A 14,209-nucleotide genomic window follows, 5' to 3' on the forward strand; every position below is an offset into this window, starting at 1 on the left:
ATTAAAGTCGCTGGTGTACTTTTAGTTCTGGGTTGTTGCTCCCAACACACACGACATACTGATATATGTCAGAGTGGTACATTTCTGTAATTGCAAAATGCTTAAAGTTTACACCACCTGATCTGCTTCACTGGCGTTACAGGTGAAAAAAAACATTCTTAAAAGGGGAAACACAGCACACAAGGCTGTCACTTGTAAATTTACTGCCAGACAACCAGGGTCTGGCTGGTTTTCACCTCTCATCTTTCAGGTAAAGTACATACGCACAATATTACAGTTAGTCTATCTTCTTAAAATGGAGATGCAGGACATTCCCAGGCAAACACAAGTCTGCCAAAGCACCAGCTGTACAGGACTGTTTTATCACGGCACAGCCTGTTCCATCTGAGAACAAGTGTTGTCTTACAAACCAGCTACTCAAAACCCGTTGTCCTGCTGCTTCAGGGCTGGAAGAGGACCATGGAAAAAGTTATTTGTTATAGACTTGATGATGGATGTCTTTTTTAATATAAAACTAAAACTGATGGTGATTTTTTGTTATTTGTAACTGAACAAAAAAAAAAAATATTTTAGAGGGTAGAATGTGCACTGAGGAAGGATTCTCAATCTCTGAAGATGAATGCTATCCTAATTAGAAAGAATCAGGTGATGTGTACATGATGCAGTGATTTTAGGTGCTATGTAAACTCACAGCAGATGCAACATTAAGCACAAGCGGGTCTTTTTTTTCAGTGTTTCACCTGCTAGATCTTTTTGACACAGTACAAAAGGTGCTTTGCTCAACTCCATTTCATGACACCTAAAATAAAAAAAGCCTTGCTTGCACTGGGCTTCTTAGAAGGAAATAAAGACACTAGACAACCATTTAGAAGATTTTATTATAAAATTATTTCTACATCCAAGTAAAAGGCTTAAAACCACAGCTTTACTTTCAGGAATAAAAATTCAGTAAATGCTAAAAAAAGACACTGCATGATCTAGACAGATAGCCCTTAGGTAATTTTTAAAAGTACAGAGATTCCGCGTGGGTTCCATAAGTGCTATAGACATCTCTGTCTGTAGCATGAATGTCTTTTGCAGCTTCTCTCTGCAAGCAACATTGCAGATATGTTTACAGCACCCATGTGCTTCAGCTGCTTTGAGATAGAAGTTACAGCTGCAGCTATATTACAGATGTACAAAACAGCATGAGATCATAACTCATACTCAAGCATTACTGCGTGCAGACAGAGAGGTATCATTTGTGTTTACTTGACAACAATGACTACCTAGGTATCGTTTTGTGACCTTGTATTCAATACAAAATCAACACATATTCAAGTATATTAAGGCAGTGAAGGCAGCTTTTCCACACCTGTATATTCTAGACAAAGATATTTCATTTTTCTTATCCAGTTCAGATACATGACCTGGCAACCTTTGGTGACTGCAGCTTATTCACTGAGATAAAAACAGCCTTGATGCAGTACTGAAGTCATTATGATCAGTAGTTACCACCAATACTTCTAAAGAAATGAAGCATATCAGGTTACTATTTTATTTTTGATGGATAAATCTGTGCAATGGGATTTCTAGAACACGAAAGTAGTTCCAGCTTTCATTCCTGTTAAAAAAAAATACTTCATATTCACAGCAGATTATGGAGTGGCTTTCTGTCCAAGAAATATAAATTTGTTTTAGAAAACTGCCATACAACTGAGCGGGATGCTTTAAATGCCGTACTTGCAACTTCTTGTAAAGGATCATATACACCTAATATGTTTCTTAGTAAAAAAATAATCAAGTTGTATTATACAGCCCTGATAAACTTTGACTAGCCACTTTGGCAATGTCCAATAGTTTAACTTCTATTCTGTTGTTAAGTGTACCTCATTTACAAGTGGGAAAATGCACGAGGATGGGAAATGAAGCAGCTTATTGAGAATGGAATATTTTCCCAACAGCTCTCTCCCAATGGCACTGTTCCTGTGACAATTCCCCATTATTTTGCTGTTCATAAGAGTCATTCTATAGTTTTCAGTACTGTTCATATTTTGAAACTTCTCATTTCCTAAGCCCTTTTCATTGCAATAAACAATTCTTAAAACAAAATTCTAGATCCAACACCACTCTTCCTGAAAACCTTTCTAAGAGACCTTTGGTGCTCATCAGAGCTTTCCAGGTGTAGAACTCCCACATAATATGAGCTAGTGTGGTACAATACAAACTTGACAAAGATGACAGGCAGATTTTGGTTTTGTGTACCAAGCCACTGAACTTCTAACAGCATGACAAAAAGGAACCACAAGACCATGTTTTAAATATACTGTTGTTTCCTGTGTCATGCCTACATAATACAGATCACCAAACCCTTTCCATTCAACTTGCATGTCTGACTTGAGTTCTTGGAAAATCCCAACCTACTTACTTGGCACACGCTTTCTGGAGTGCAGGGATGTATGCCAGGTGTAGCCTAACCTTACAGCTGCTATAACAAAGTAGCCTTCCATTTCTTTCCAGTAGCTTTCTAAAATATCCCAATTTCCTTCTTAGTTACCTTGTGCACAGGAGCCTTACTTGGCTAGTTTTTCCATGAACAGCTTAACATTAAAAAAAAAAAAAAATCTAGCAGTGCAACTTGCAGAGCAAGGCATCACATCAGAATTATTACTGGAATACAGGTTTGTTGTTTTTTCAAAACAGGGCTTCCTTATATATGGAAAACTCTCCCTGCCTCCCAGGGCTCCCTCCCAGTCAGGCTGTATTTGAATGCTGTTTGTATCTTGCTACAAGACTGCCATGTTAAGTTGATCTTTTGCAAATGTTATAAATACAGCTTTAAAGTACAGGTGTTATCTGTCTACCTGAGAAGTTCTGTAATAAGATGAACCACAGATAACTATTCTAGGAGAAAAATATACACCAGCATAACTGACCTTTATCAGTATTCAGAATTCAAGCATTAAACAGGACTCAAAAATTGCACACCTCTATCGCATCAAGACTTTGATCGTAAGAAAAAAAATAGTCTGATTTTCCTCTATACACGTCTCTTCTTTAAAGACCGATGTGCTCCTATTTTCCCAATCCTGAAGTCCACAACAAGATTTCACATTCAGTGCATGTAGCCCAGGCTATAACATCCGTATCTTCTTCCCCTTCCGCCAGTCCTGAAACTGAAGAATTTGCTTGTTTGGAGGTAGAGGAATACCTCCAAACACTAGTCTTTTTTAAGAAGCCAGCTTGATCCCCTTGAGTGCCTGGATACCAGCTTCTCTTCAGAGAGCTGCACTCTGCTTTGATACATCCTTTGGGTCTTTACTTGGGACACACCAGTCATCCGCCTCTGAGGTAGCCTGGTAATGCTTGGAAGCTGATTTGTTAAAAACTGGGAGTTTTTCCACTGAGTCCGTTGATAGGGCCTAAGGAAAAAAAAAGCCAAGAAGGAAAAAGTTATTTGGTTTCTACCTGTCGATAATGCCACTTTGCAAACATTCATGCAGTATGTTTCAAGTGTTAAGCCAGTGATACTATGAAGTTATTTATAGAAATGTTTCTACAATACAGGCAGTCATTTATGTGCTTCAGTATCTATGTTTGATTTGGATGATTTGGCAGGACAAATGCAATAACATCAAGTCATGTTTACATGTTTTTATAGGCCTTTAGAGTTACTGTGTAACCTGCTTTCAAGATAGTCCTGGAAGTCATGGAAAAGAACTTTCATTTACAAAATTCCAGAGAAACTTTAAAATATATTCCTTTCTTGCTTCCATATTTTGCAGCTAAAATTCATATTCTATTGGGAAACTGTCGTATATAGCTGAACTGCCTTTTCTTTTGTACTGTTTCTCTGTGCGTCATTGTGCTTGGAACTATGGTTTTGGTTTACTGTAAGGAATTCAAAGCAAGTTTTCCCCATGAGTAAGCAGAACAAGTAGAAAGAATATGTAGTCCTTTTTTCCAAGTTACTTATAAAAACAGCAGTGCATGTTACACACCAGGTATTCAAGATTACTGGTATCTGAATCCCACATATGGGCTATATGGCAGGTGTTGAATAGGACCAACTACTAGACTCTTCAAGGATTAGTTTATACAGACTTTCTGGTTGTCAGAGTAAAGAAGCAACAGTAAAGAAACCAGGTCTGTTGCTCACACCTTTCTGTTTCTGTTACCTCATTTTCTCCTAGTACTTTGTATTCCATTCTAAAAATTATTGTGGCTTTAACTAGAAGATTTTCAAGTAGACCAGTTAAAGCTGAGTGATCTTTTAAATTCTAGATACCAGTTATAAATCTTCCTGGCATTTCTTAATAAAAATTAAAGATTTTCTACTCCTGAGGAATGTTTACCTTAAAATGACACTGAGAAGTTACTTCACTGCATTAATGGTAGTTATCAACACTATCTTTGATTTCACCAAATCAAAATACATACCTTCAAGTAGATAATAGCATCTGTTCCATAACCACATATGGAATAGAGATTTAGATCTCCTTGGAAGTATTTAGCATACAGACGAGAAATTGGCAAGCCATACCCAAAACCAGCCTAAAAAAAAAAAAAGTACAAGACAAAATTAATTTTTTTTACTAGCTCTTGTGACTGAAAATTAAATAGCTGGAAACAGTTCAGACATTTTAAACTTAGAAGGTCCTTTGCACGTACTCATCTCTTAAAATAAAACAGAAATCTCTAATGAGTTTCATAAAGAATATTGAAACCGACCATTAAAAAAACCACCAAACCACATGAAAGAAAAAACAAATCTCCATGGAAGAGGGAGAGTTTATATACAGGTCTTACTTTTACACATTACATGTCTGTATTTTCCCTGTCTTGTTTTTGCTAGTACAGCTTGATTAGTAAAAGGAGTTTGTTATTGGTAAATAAACAACAATAGTCTAAGCCTATTCCAGTTGTGCTTGCCTCCATAAACACAGCATAATTTATAAGTTTGAGGACTGAGTGGGAGTGAAGACCAAGTAAATTACTGTCATTGGAGTACAGGGGAAAAAAAAAAAAAACAAACAGGGTTAGATTCAGGTTGGAATGTTCTTCTTCATTTATACCTTTAAGAGTATATTTTCGTCCACTAAGCTAGATATTAAAAATCTGTTTCAAGAAGCATTAATTCATATTTATGAAGCTCAGTCTTTGCACAGCCCACAAAGCAATAGGGTAGACATAGCGTTTCATAATTTATTAACCTCCCAATTTGTTCAACACTTATAGCAACCATATTAGTAACATGAGTAGTGCAAATATCTTACTAGAGGGGTCTGTCGATCATCTTCCATGCTTGGCCTTGGTGCTGTGGAATACATGTAGCTAAACAGCTGCTCAATTTTCCTTACTGGAACACCGCCTCCTTTGTCTGAGATCTGATTCGAGAGAGAACAAAGTTAACTATAATCATGTTTTAAGAATGGTATTTAAAATGCTGTTATTTGAACAATCCCTTCCAACGGTATTACATGCAAACATTTCTTTTGCAGCATATTATTTTTCAGTTAAATACTTGTACTAAATTGAGGCTATCAACAAAAGGCTCATGCATAGTATCTCTGATCTGTTTTCAGAGACTGCAAGTTCTTCTAATAGAATTTGCTGCAGCATATGCAATCATAATGATGACATTAAAACCATATTGTAGTAGGGCAACAAAATACCTTAATTGCCAGGTCTTCTTTTCCTAGAACAACTGTCACTTCAATTGGAGAAAGGGAAGGACTGTCTTCTTGGAATTCAACAGTTGCCCTCATCGAATTCTATGGAAATGAAGGTTACCATTATCAGAAAGTGTTGGATCTCTGCACTTAAAATCATACCCCTGTTACGCAGAGGCTGTGCACAGTTACCCTCCATTCCTGCCAGTGCCTAGCTTCTAAGGAACACACTTAGCAATTTAGTGTAACAGGAGCAGAGGTGGTCTCACATCTAAAAGTGACTAAGCACAGCCAAGAGTCTGCTATGCTTGAAAGACTACACTCTCCTTGCCCAACACATAGCTCAGCCAATGTCAGTTAAATAACCTAACTCCCTTAAGAGTCACCAGGTTTCTGGAGAAGAGCCAGAACTCTGTGCCCCACATTGGCAGCACATTAGCTCACCCCATTCGTTACATCAAGGTGTATCACCTACTCCAAAGAAAAGGCACCAGGGCAAACCTGCACTACAGCTGTAACCTCTAAAAGCAGAAGGCTACCAATGACCACAAGTTCATGTCCCACTTTTACTCTCTCTCTCACCTTGTCTTATTTGTCCTATTTACCACCACACAAAAGTGTCCAAATACTCTCCTGCAAACTGGAATCATTCCTTTCCCAACTGCCAAAGCTATTTCCCCAAATAAGAACATTTTAGAAATCTCACTGTCCTATGTAAAGCTTTACTTTATTCAGATCTAGCTAGAGATTTTAAATATTGATGCTCCAGCTTAGATTACTAAGAAAAGAAGCAGTTTATACTGACATACCTTAAAGAGCTCAAAAAGCATATGAAAAAGATGAGAAGGAACGTATACAATGCTAATTGGCTCTCCTGGATGTTTTCCTAGGGGAAGAGAAAAAGATAAGTAAGATATAAAAGGGTGATTGAATTTTTCTGTATAGTATCAAAATTTTAACATAGGTAAGTTGTATGTCAGAACAAACACAAAAATCAAATCAAGTCTCAATTTTGTTTTTTCCCCTCAAATGAGCAAACAACTTTATGCGCTCGTAAGTGTTTAGATTGTAATTACCACTTGCTTAATAACAGTTTATTTTCAAATAAACCAGAAACAATCTAGTATTAATTCCATTTTATAAGTAAAGGATTTTAGAGGTTAAGCAGATTGCCTGAGATAAGACACATGCAGGCAGCTTGAACGAGAACCAGTGTTTCTCAGGCAGCCCCACTTCCTCACCCCAGATACAGAACTTCTCTCTAGCAACTTACCATGCTACTCTAAATACGGGCTAGTCTCACTTCTCTCAAATTCATAAATATTACCTGAGGAAATCTAGTGTTGAGTTCTAGCACAGGACATTAAATGAGGTGATTGTAACTGAAAATGAAGAGGAACTATCCCAAGACAGATCAACTGGTATGTACCATTACAACTATAGAAATGGGAGACTTTTGATTCAGTAAAAGCAATTTTGCTATTTATCGGCAGACAGACATAAAAGCTCTCATCTTACCATTCACTTGAGTAAGTTTCAGTTCTGGAGATGTTAAGTAATACTGGTCACACAGCAGCTTGGAACTTTCAAAAGCATCTGAAAAAATTATTTAAATAAAATATGTGAAATGTAATGCCAAACACTGTAGACACTCATTCTAATGCATGGCAAAATACGATTTTTAACTGCATTAGCTGCTAAGGCATGACAGACTCCAAGCCTGTGTTTCAAAGGAATTATGACATTGCATCCACTGTCTGCACTAAAAACTGAAAGTAAATAGGTAATTACAGCAACATAGGTAAATCTTGTACAGTTTGATAATTTGGTAAAGCAGATGTATCTGTTATCTATGAGTAGGTAAGGCCAATCTCAACACCATAGGCAACTTTTAACTCCTCTCTCATCTGTCACTTGCTAGGCCTTATTCCAATACATTTTTTACTGCTACTTCGTATTTTAAGTTCTGTCCTGTAAAAGCTCATGTTTTGACAGACTGCTTTCAGCTATTTCAATAAAAAGCAGTCAGCATCCTATACAGCACGTGTTGGTTACCCAAACTGGTTGCAATCAGATACAAATACTGATCATGAAGAGAAGTGTTAAGGATCTGAAAATACATACCATTCACTACTTCAGCAACATCACAGCAAGGATCAATACTTCCAATGTGCCTTGGGTGTCCTGAGCGGGATTTATCATCAAAAAGAAGGGCTGTTTGAGGCAAAACCAATACAACATTTAATTCCAAATACTATATTATAAAAAAGCCTTAAATTTAGACTAATACAGTGTGTTCACAGCATATAATCACATAAAATACTGAGTGTTGTTTATGCCTTTTGCAAGTTAAAAATGCCATCTCCTGCCAGCAAACTATGTTGGCTTTTCTGTAGTTCAACATCTAAAGGCTTTTCAGATGTAAGCAATGAGATTCTTACATATTCCACATAAGACTTATTACAATTAGTCTGCAGTCTAGAAAACAAGTTTTCCCATTACTTTTGTAAGACATACATTCAGTTTCTAACTTTTCAGTGTCACACAAAATCTGAGGCAGATCTACAACGGTTTTAAGAAATGTTTACATTAACATGTTTCTCATTAGATTGAAGTTTGTCCTCAGGTAAAAATTTCTACTTACTGTGCTGGTTCATTAGCATCCGGATAGAAATACGGCTCATATAAAAACGATCCAAAAAATACTGAATGTTTTGATTGGTGACAGGGTCTACTTTAAAAGTGTCTTTGTATTCAATGACTCCTTGTGCCATCGTAGGAACCACATCATGATGTCTGTTTCGGACTCTAATTAATGTATCTATAAATCTAGGTCAAAAAGAGATCTTTTTAGAATATTATTCTAAGACTACATGGAGGCAAGCTTTGCACAATGTCATTATCTAACCTAGCAGGAGCAGCACAGGTAAATGCATAACAACCTTATTATTAAAATATAGTCTATTTTTCCATTCTTTTAAAAGTAATTCCTCACTGACCTAAACCAGAAGAGTCTGATATTTTTAATACAAAAGGTCTAATTATTAGCCGTGTCAAATTAGCTGTGTGTTTACTCATTCATAATAGTTTGAGCAGAGGAGCATGTGAGGAAAAGAGACCCCTAGCTGACATCTCAGAAAGAAGCAGGGATGTGACATCACAGATAATTTTTGTTGATATTTCTGTCATGACAGTTCAAGGGGCAGTATGCCCTGGAAACCAAGCTGCAATGGGTCATATTTATTTGCAATATTGCTAAACATGATCAGAGATTTAAACCACCTTGTTCTATGCACAGCACTTCATGCGAGATGATCAAATTCAGTTCATGACAGCTGTCATTCTAAACTGACCACACTATGAAAAGCAGAATGTGAGATCAAAAGTTCAAAGAAACAAATGAAAGGCTTACTCAGATAAGACTTTCTGGTCATCTGGGCTTTTGTGATGGAACTCAACTAGCTCCATTAGACTTTGGATGTACCTATTGAAAGAGAACACAAAAAATACATTTGGTTTTTATTAGTCTAGGAACAGGAAGAATACTTTGTCTTGTCCAAATCATTACTCCTAACAAGTCAGCTAGAAGTGTGAAGTATCTTTGAAGTATCAAAGATTCATCCAAGTATGGAATCATAGATGGACACTTCTTGGCTGCCTCAACCTTAAAAGTTTTAAAAGTCTTTTCTTGTGCCTGCCACGCAGAAAATAATCTAAACCCTCACTTTAGGTATGTAGGATCCCCTCACAATTCTTGAGAGGTGTTTCAAAAGGAGATCCAAATGACAACACTGGTCAGGAAGCCATGTAAACAAATTTTTTCCAAATCTCATCAGCTTTGGCACAAGCTAAGTACTTGAGCCGCTTGTGCTAACATCTGACAGCCCTGACGCATGTTGCAAAGGCACAGTCGTTTGCTAGATTAAGAACAGTTTCTGGATCTCACTCTTTGTCCTTAATGTCAGCCATCCTTGCAAACACTGCAACTGTACCAGTAAAGCAAGGTTAAATCAGACCAAACCACTGTGTCAACCATAGAGATTATGTTAACTGAATTGCACGTACTTGCTGCACAGGCCAAGACAATCTGCTATGGAACAGAAGCTCTGTTAGCAATTCCATCAGTGAGAGACCCAAACAAGTATATAGACTGCTTTCCCATTTTTTTATAGCTCTGAGGGTCTGTAATGCTACGTGAAAACATGTTTTCTTCTCTCCATTCCCAAAGGGTAAGAAGTGAGATTTGCTCTATCAGCTATTTCAAACAGCTAGTTATTGTGTTTTCTTTAAATACTATTTAAAAATAACAATATAACCATGTGGTTTTCAATTTTATTTTAGTATGCTAGAAAAGGGCAGCGTATAACGCCTTGCAATTCAGCTTTGATGAAGCATCTGCATTTCTAGTGCATTTTGAAATTGACTTCCACTATTCAAAGAAGTCTATGACAACCAAGTGTCAAAGCCATGTTATTTTACAGGCTGAATTCAAGTAGTTCTTACTTACCAGCTTTTTACTAGTTGTACTGATGGAGTGCCTAGTAATTTAGCAGGAAGAAGATCAATTTCTCTCAGTATGTTTGCAAACCTCACAGGAAGTTCTTGCCGCAAAAACGCAAAAGAAGTTCTCTCACATCCATTAGTTGAGCCTATGAATAAATCCAAAATAAAAACCTCATTTAAGAAGTTTCAAGATGCAAGTACAAATTGTTGCCTTGCCACAGACTTCGGTACTATATCCTTTGGAATCATGCTATTACTGAGCAGTTCTAAGTGTACCTACATGTTTGTGCTGAATGTTGTTTACATGACAGCAAGAAACAGCGCGTTCTTGGGAGGAACACTCGTACACTTCCCATTTAGACACAGGGCTTTTTTGTAATCCTTCAGAAGCGCATCAGCCTCGTAAACATGGGCTTCTTCAGGGTGACGTCTAACATAAGCACAGACTTCAGAGCTGCCAACGCGGTAATCGGATCTGGGTACTGTTTGTTCGTCCCATCAGGACAAAACTAACGACTCCTCCCCGATACCGCGTGCCGCACAACACTCATTAGCTGATTGAACTCTTAGCCCCATCCCATTAACACCACCGAATAAGACCTGTAGCGCTATCTTCAGCTCCGATCGAGGCAGTCACTGGCCGCAACCGCCCAAGGCGACCTCCCCACCGCCTCCAGCCCCCGGGGGGCAGGTCCCCGAGCGGGTCTCAGCCCCGCCGCTGCAGGGGCCGCTCCCCTCCCTCCGCCTCGGGACGGGGAGGCAGGCGGGGGGCGGCGGCACCTCCAGCGCAGGCAGAGCCCGGACCTCCCCAGGCAGGGATCGCCGCCTCCCCCGGCCCGAGCAGCGCCGCTCCCGCCGCACCCCCCGGGCTCGCCCCTCAGCGGGGAAACAAGCCTTCGAGCGACAGACCCTCTGCCGTCCCCGCCCACCGCGGACCCCCCGACCTTCCCCTGCTCGTCCCGCCACTCACCGAAGTCCAGCAACTGCTTGATGGAGAGCGGGGAGGGAGAGAAGCGGGAGAACTGCTCCACCTCCCGCGGCAGCCCGCTGCGGCTGCTGGCCGCGGCCAGGGGGCCGGCGGTGCGCAGGGCGATCCGGGCGGCCTTCATCGCTGCCGGGGCGCCGCTCGGTCAGTCAGTCAGTCAGTCAGTCGGTTGGTCGGTCGGTCGGTCAGTCGGTCTGTGGCAGGTGAACCGGTCAGTGTTTGGCAGGTAAATGGGCCGGTATCGGGTGGGCCGGTATCGGGTGGGCCGGTATGGTACCGGTAGGTACCCGTGGGTCTCGCGCTGTCCCCTCGCCTGTAGCTGGCGGCTTCACGTGCCGCCTCTATTTACAGTGCCCGCGGGGCGGGGCTCCGGCAGGCCACGCCCCGCCGCCCGTAACGGAACGTTCCCCGCGCGGGGTGGCTCGTGACAGCCGCTGGCGGGGCTCCCCCTTCCTGCCCCCCCCAGTCTGTCCCCCGTCCTCCCGGGCAGCGGGCGCGTCGCCAGCCCCGCGGGGGAAGCGCCAGGGGCCGGGGAGGCCGCGGGGGAGCCCCGGGGCCGGGCGGGGGGAGCGGGCGCTGGCCCTGCGGTGTCTCCGGCGACCTTGTTTACCGGGCAGTGGCTGCGCAATGTCACCGGCGGGGCGGCCTTGCCAGGATCCAAGGTCGCCGCGTTCCTCCCGCTCCTATTGGCTGCGCGGGGGAGATCCGGCCTTCCAGAGAGAGCCAATGGGCGCCGGCGGGGCCCGGGGCCGTGGGGAGCGGGCCGGGGGTCGCTGCAGCCCTGGCAGCGGCTGCACTGCCAGTCCGGAGGGGTACGCGGGTGTCTTGCGGATTAGCCGAAGGGGAAACTGTGCACTAACTGGAGGGGACGGTAGTGCTGGAATTACTGAATGTCCGGGGTCAGCGCAGAGAATACGTGGAGGTGCAAGGGCAGCAAAATGAGAGCCCAGCCACGGGGTTCAGGGTGCTTGGCACGCAGGTCGTCATCGCAACCTGGATTAATAGTGATCAAATACCTGGAGACACCTGCTTGGACTGTGCACGAGTCCAGGATCGCCGTGCGACCCTTATTTACACTCTAGAGCTGACCTAAGAGGTGACTGACGGAACTTCTCTCTCTTGGGCAGCTCATCTTCCAGGGTCACAGATGAGCTGGGAAAAGCCAGCACACCTTTCCTCCCTACTGTCAGGGAAACTCTGAGCTCAAGACGCCAAGTCCGCTTCACTGAAGAATGGAGTTTATGTCAGCAAAGTAATTTCTAACATCCTAAGTCCTGGTCAGTAACAGCAGGACCACGTAGCAATGAAACAATGATACAAAAGAATGTAGCCTTAGTACTTAGATATGACTCCTCCATCCAGTTTTAACATGCATCTGTTTCTACACATATACACAAATAAGTATGCTTTTTTAATAGGAACATGCATTCCTAACAATAAATTCATATTTTAATGTTTAATAGGCTGAGGAGAACACTTTAGCTTATCATTAGTTATTTTCTTGAACTTTATCTCATTTTTGTCTTCCAAGTCATTATATCTGTTATCCCTGCTTACTCTTCTACTTCCGTGGTACTTTCTGTTCTATTATTTTATTGCTCTCTGTTTTATTATTTTATTGGGAGAATTACTATTATTGATCCATCAGATATATTAGGTTTTACAACAGTCATTGTATGTTGGCATATGAAATGTGAAATGAAGCAAAATGAAGATATCTAATAATGACAAATGTACACATTTTGATTTTTCCTGCACTTCACAGAATCACAGAATCACAGAATGTTAGGGATTGGAAGGGACCTCGAAAGATCATCTAGTCCAATCCCCCTGCCAGGGCAGGAACACCTAGGTGAGGTTACACAGGAAGGCATCCAGGTGGGTTTTGAATGTCTCCAGAGGAGAATCCACAACCTCCCTGGGCAGCCTGTTCCAGTGTTCCGTCACCCTCACTGAGAAGAAGTTTCTTCTCAAATTTAAGTGGAACCTCTTGTGTTCCAGCTTGAACCCATTACCCCTTGTCTTACTGTTGGTTGTCACCAAGAAGAGCCTGGCTCCATCCTTGTGACACCCACCCTTTATATATTTATAAACATTGATGAGGTCACCCCTCAGTCTCCTCTTCTCCAAGCTAAAGAGACCCAGCTCCCTCAGCCTTTCCTCATAAGGGAGATGCTCCACTCCCTTAATCATCTTTGTGGCCCTGCGCTGGATTCTCTCCAGCAGTTCCCTGGCCTTCTTGAACTGAGGGGCCCAGAACTGGACACAATATTCCAGATGAGGTCTCACCAGGGCAGAGTAGAGGGGAAGGAGAACCTCTCTCGACCTACTAACCACCCCCCTTCTAATACACCCCAGGATGCCATTGGCCTTCTTGGCCACAAGGGCACAGTGCTGGCTCATGGTCATCCTGCTGTCCACCAGGACCCCCAGGTCCCTTTCCCCTACACTGCTCTCTAATAGGTCATTCCCCAACCTATACTGGAACCTGGGGTTGTTCCTGCCCAGATGCAAGACTCTACATTTTCCCTTGTTATATTTCATTAAATTTTTCCCCGCCCAACTCTCCAGCCTGTCCAGATCTCGCTGGATGGCAGCACAGCCTTCTGGCGTGTCAGCCACTCCTCCCAGCTTGGTGTCATCAGCAAACTTGCTGATAGTACACTCAATTCCCTCATCCAAGTCATTGATGAATATATTGAATAGTATTGGTCCCAGAACTGACCCTTGAGGCACTCCACTAGATACAGGCCTCCAACCAGACTCCGCCCCATTGACCACGACTCTCTGGCTTCTCTCCTTCAGCCAGTTGGCAGTCCACCTCACTACCCGATCATCCAGTCCACACTTCCTCAGTTTTGCTGTGAGAATGCTGTGGGAGACGGTGTCAAATGCTTTGCTGAAGTCAAGGTAGACCACATCCACTGCTCTGCCATCGTCAATCCACCTTGTTACGTCTTCATAAAAGGCTATGAGGTTGGTCAAACACGGCTTCCCCTTGGTGAAGCCATGTTGACTGTCCCAGATGACCCTCTTATCCTTGATATGTCTTAAGATGGCACCAAGGATA

At 42.0% G+C, this 14,209-nt stretch overlaps 1 protein-coding gene across 1 annotated transcript; it reads right to left on the reverse strand.

Moving 5' to 3' along the window:
* Positions 1 to 859: 859 nt before the first annotated feature.
* Positions 860 to 11,586, reverse strand: PDK4 (pyruvate dehydrogenase kinase 4). Its single transcript, XM_065627117.1, has 11 exons — positions 11,125 to 11,586; positions 10,159 to 10,300; positions 9,064 to 9,135; positions 8,296 to 8,480; positions 7,776 to 7,865; positions 7,170 to 7,247; positions 6,461 to 6,537; positions 5,655 to 5,753; positions 5,256 to 5,366; positions 4,420 to 4,533; positions 860 to 3,401 (listed from the first exon to the last, which is right to left on the reverse strand). The coding sequence occupies exons 1-11, from the start codon at positions 11,261 to 11,263 to the stop codon at positions 3,258 to 3,260; spliced, it is 1,251 nt and encodes a 416-aa protein (XP_065483189.1). The 5' UTR covers positions 11,264 to 11,586; the 3' UTR covers positions 860 to 3,257.
* Positions 11,587 to 14,209: the final 2,623 nt, after the last annotated feature.

Source organism: Caloenas nicobarica, chromosome 2, assembly GCF_036013445.1.
Source record: "Caloenas nicobarica isolate bCalNic1 chromosome 2, bCalNic1.hap1, whole genome shotgun sequence".
Classification (NCBI taxonomy): Eukaryota; Metazoa; Chordata; class Aves; order Columbiformes; family Columbidae; genus Caloenas; species Caloenas nicobarica.

Excerpts from the sequence above, each read along its gene's own strand:
- PDK4 (XM_065627117.1), bottom strand. The coding sequence starts at position 11,263 with ATGAAGGCCGCCCGGATCGCCCTGCGCACCGCCGGCCCCCTGGCCGCG. Across the intron at positions 7,866-8,295 it reads GATGCTAATGAACCAGCACA|CCCTTCTTTTTGATGATAAA; the intron begins GTAAGTAGAAAT and ends TGCCTCAAACAG. Across the intron at positions 6,538-7,169 it reads GAAACTTACTCAAGTGAATG|GAAAACATCCAGGAGAGCCA; the intron begins GTAAGATGAGAG and ends CTCTTCCCCTAG.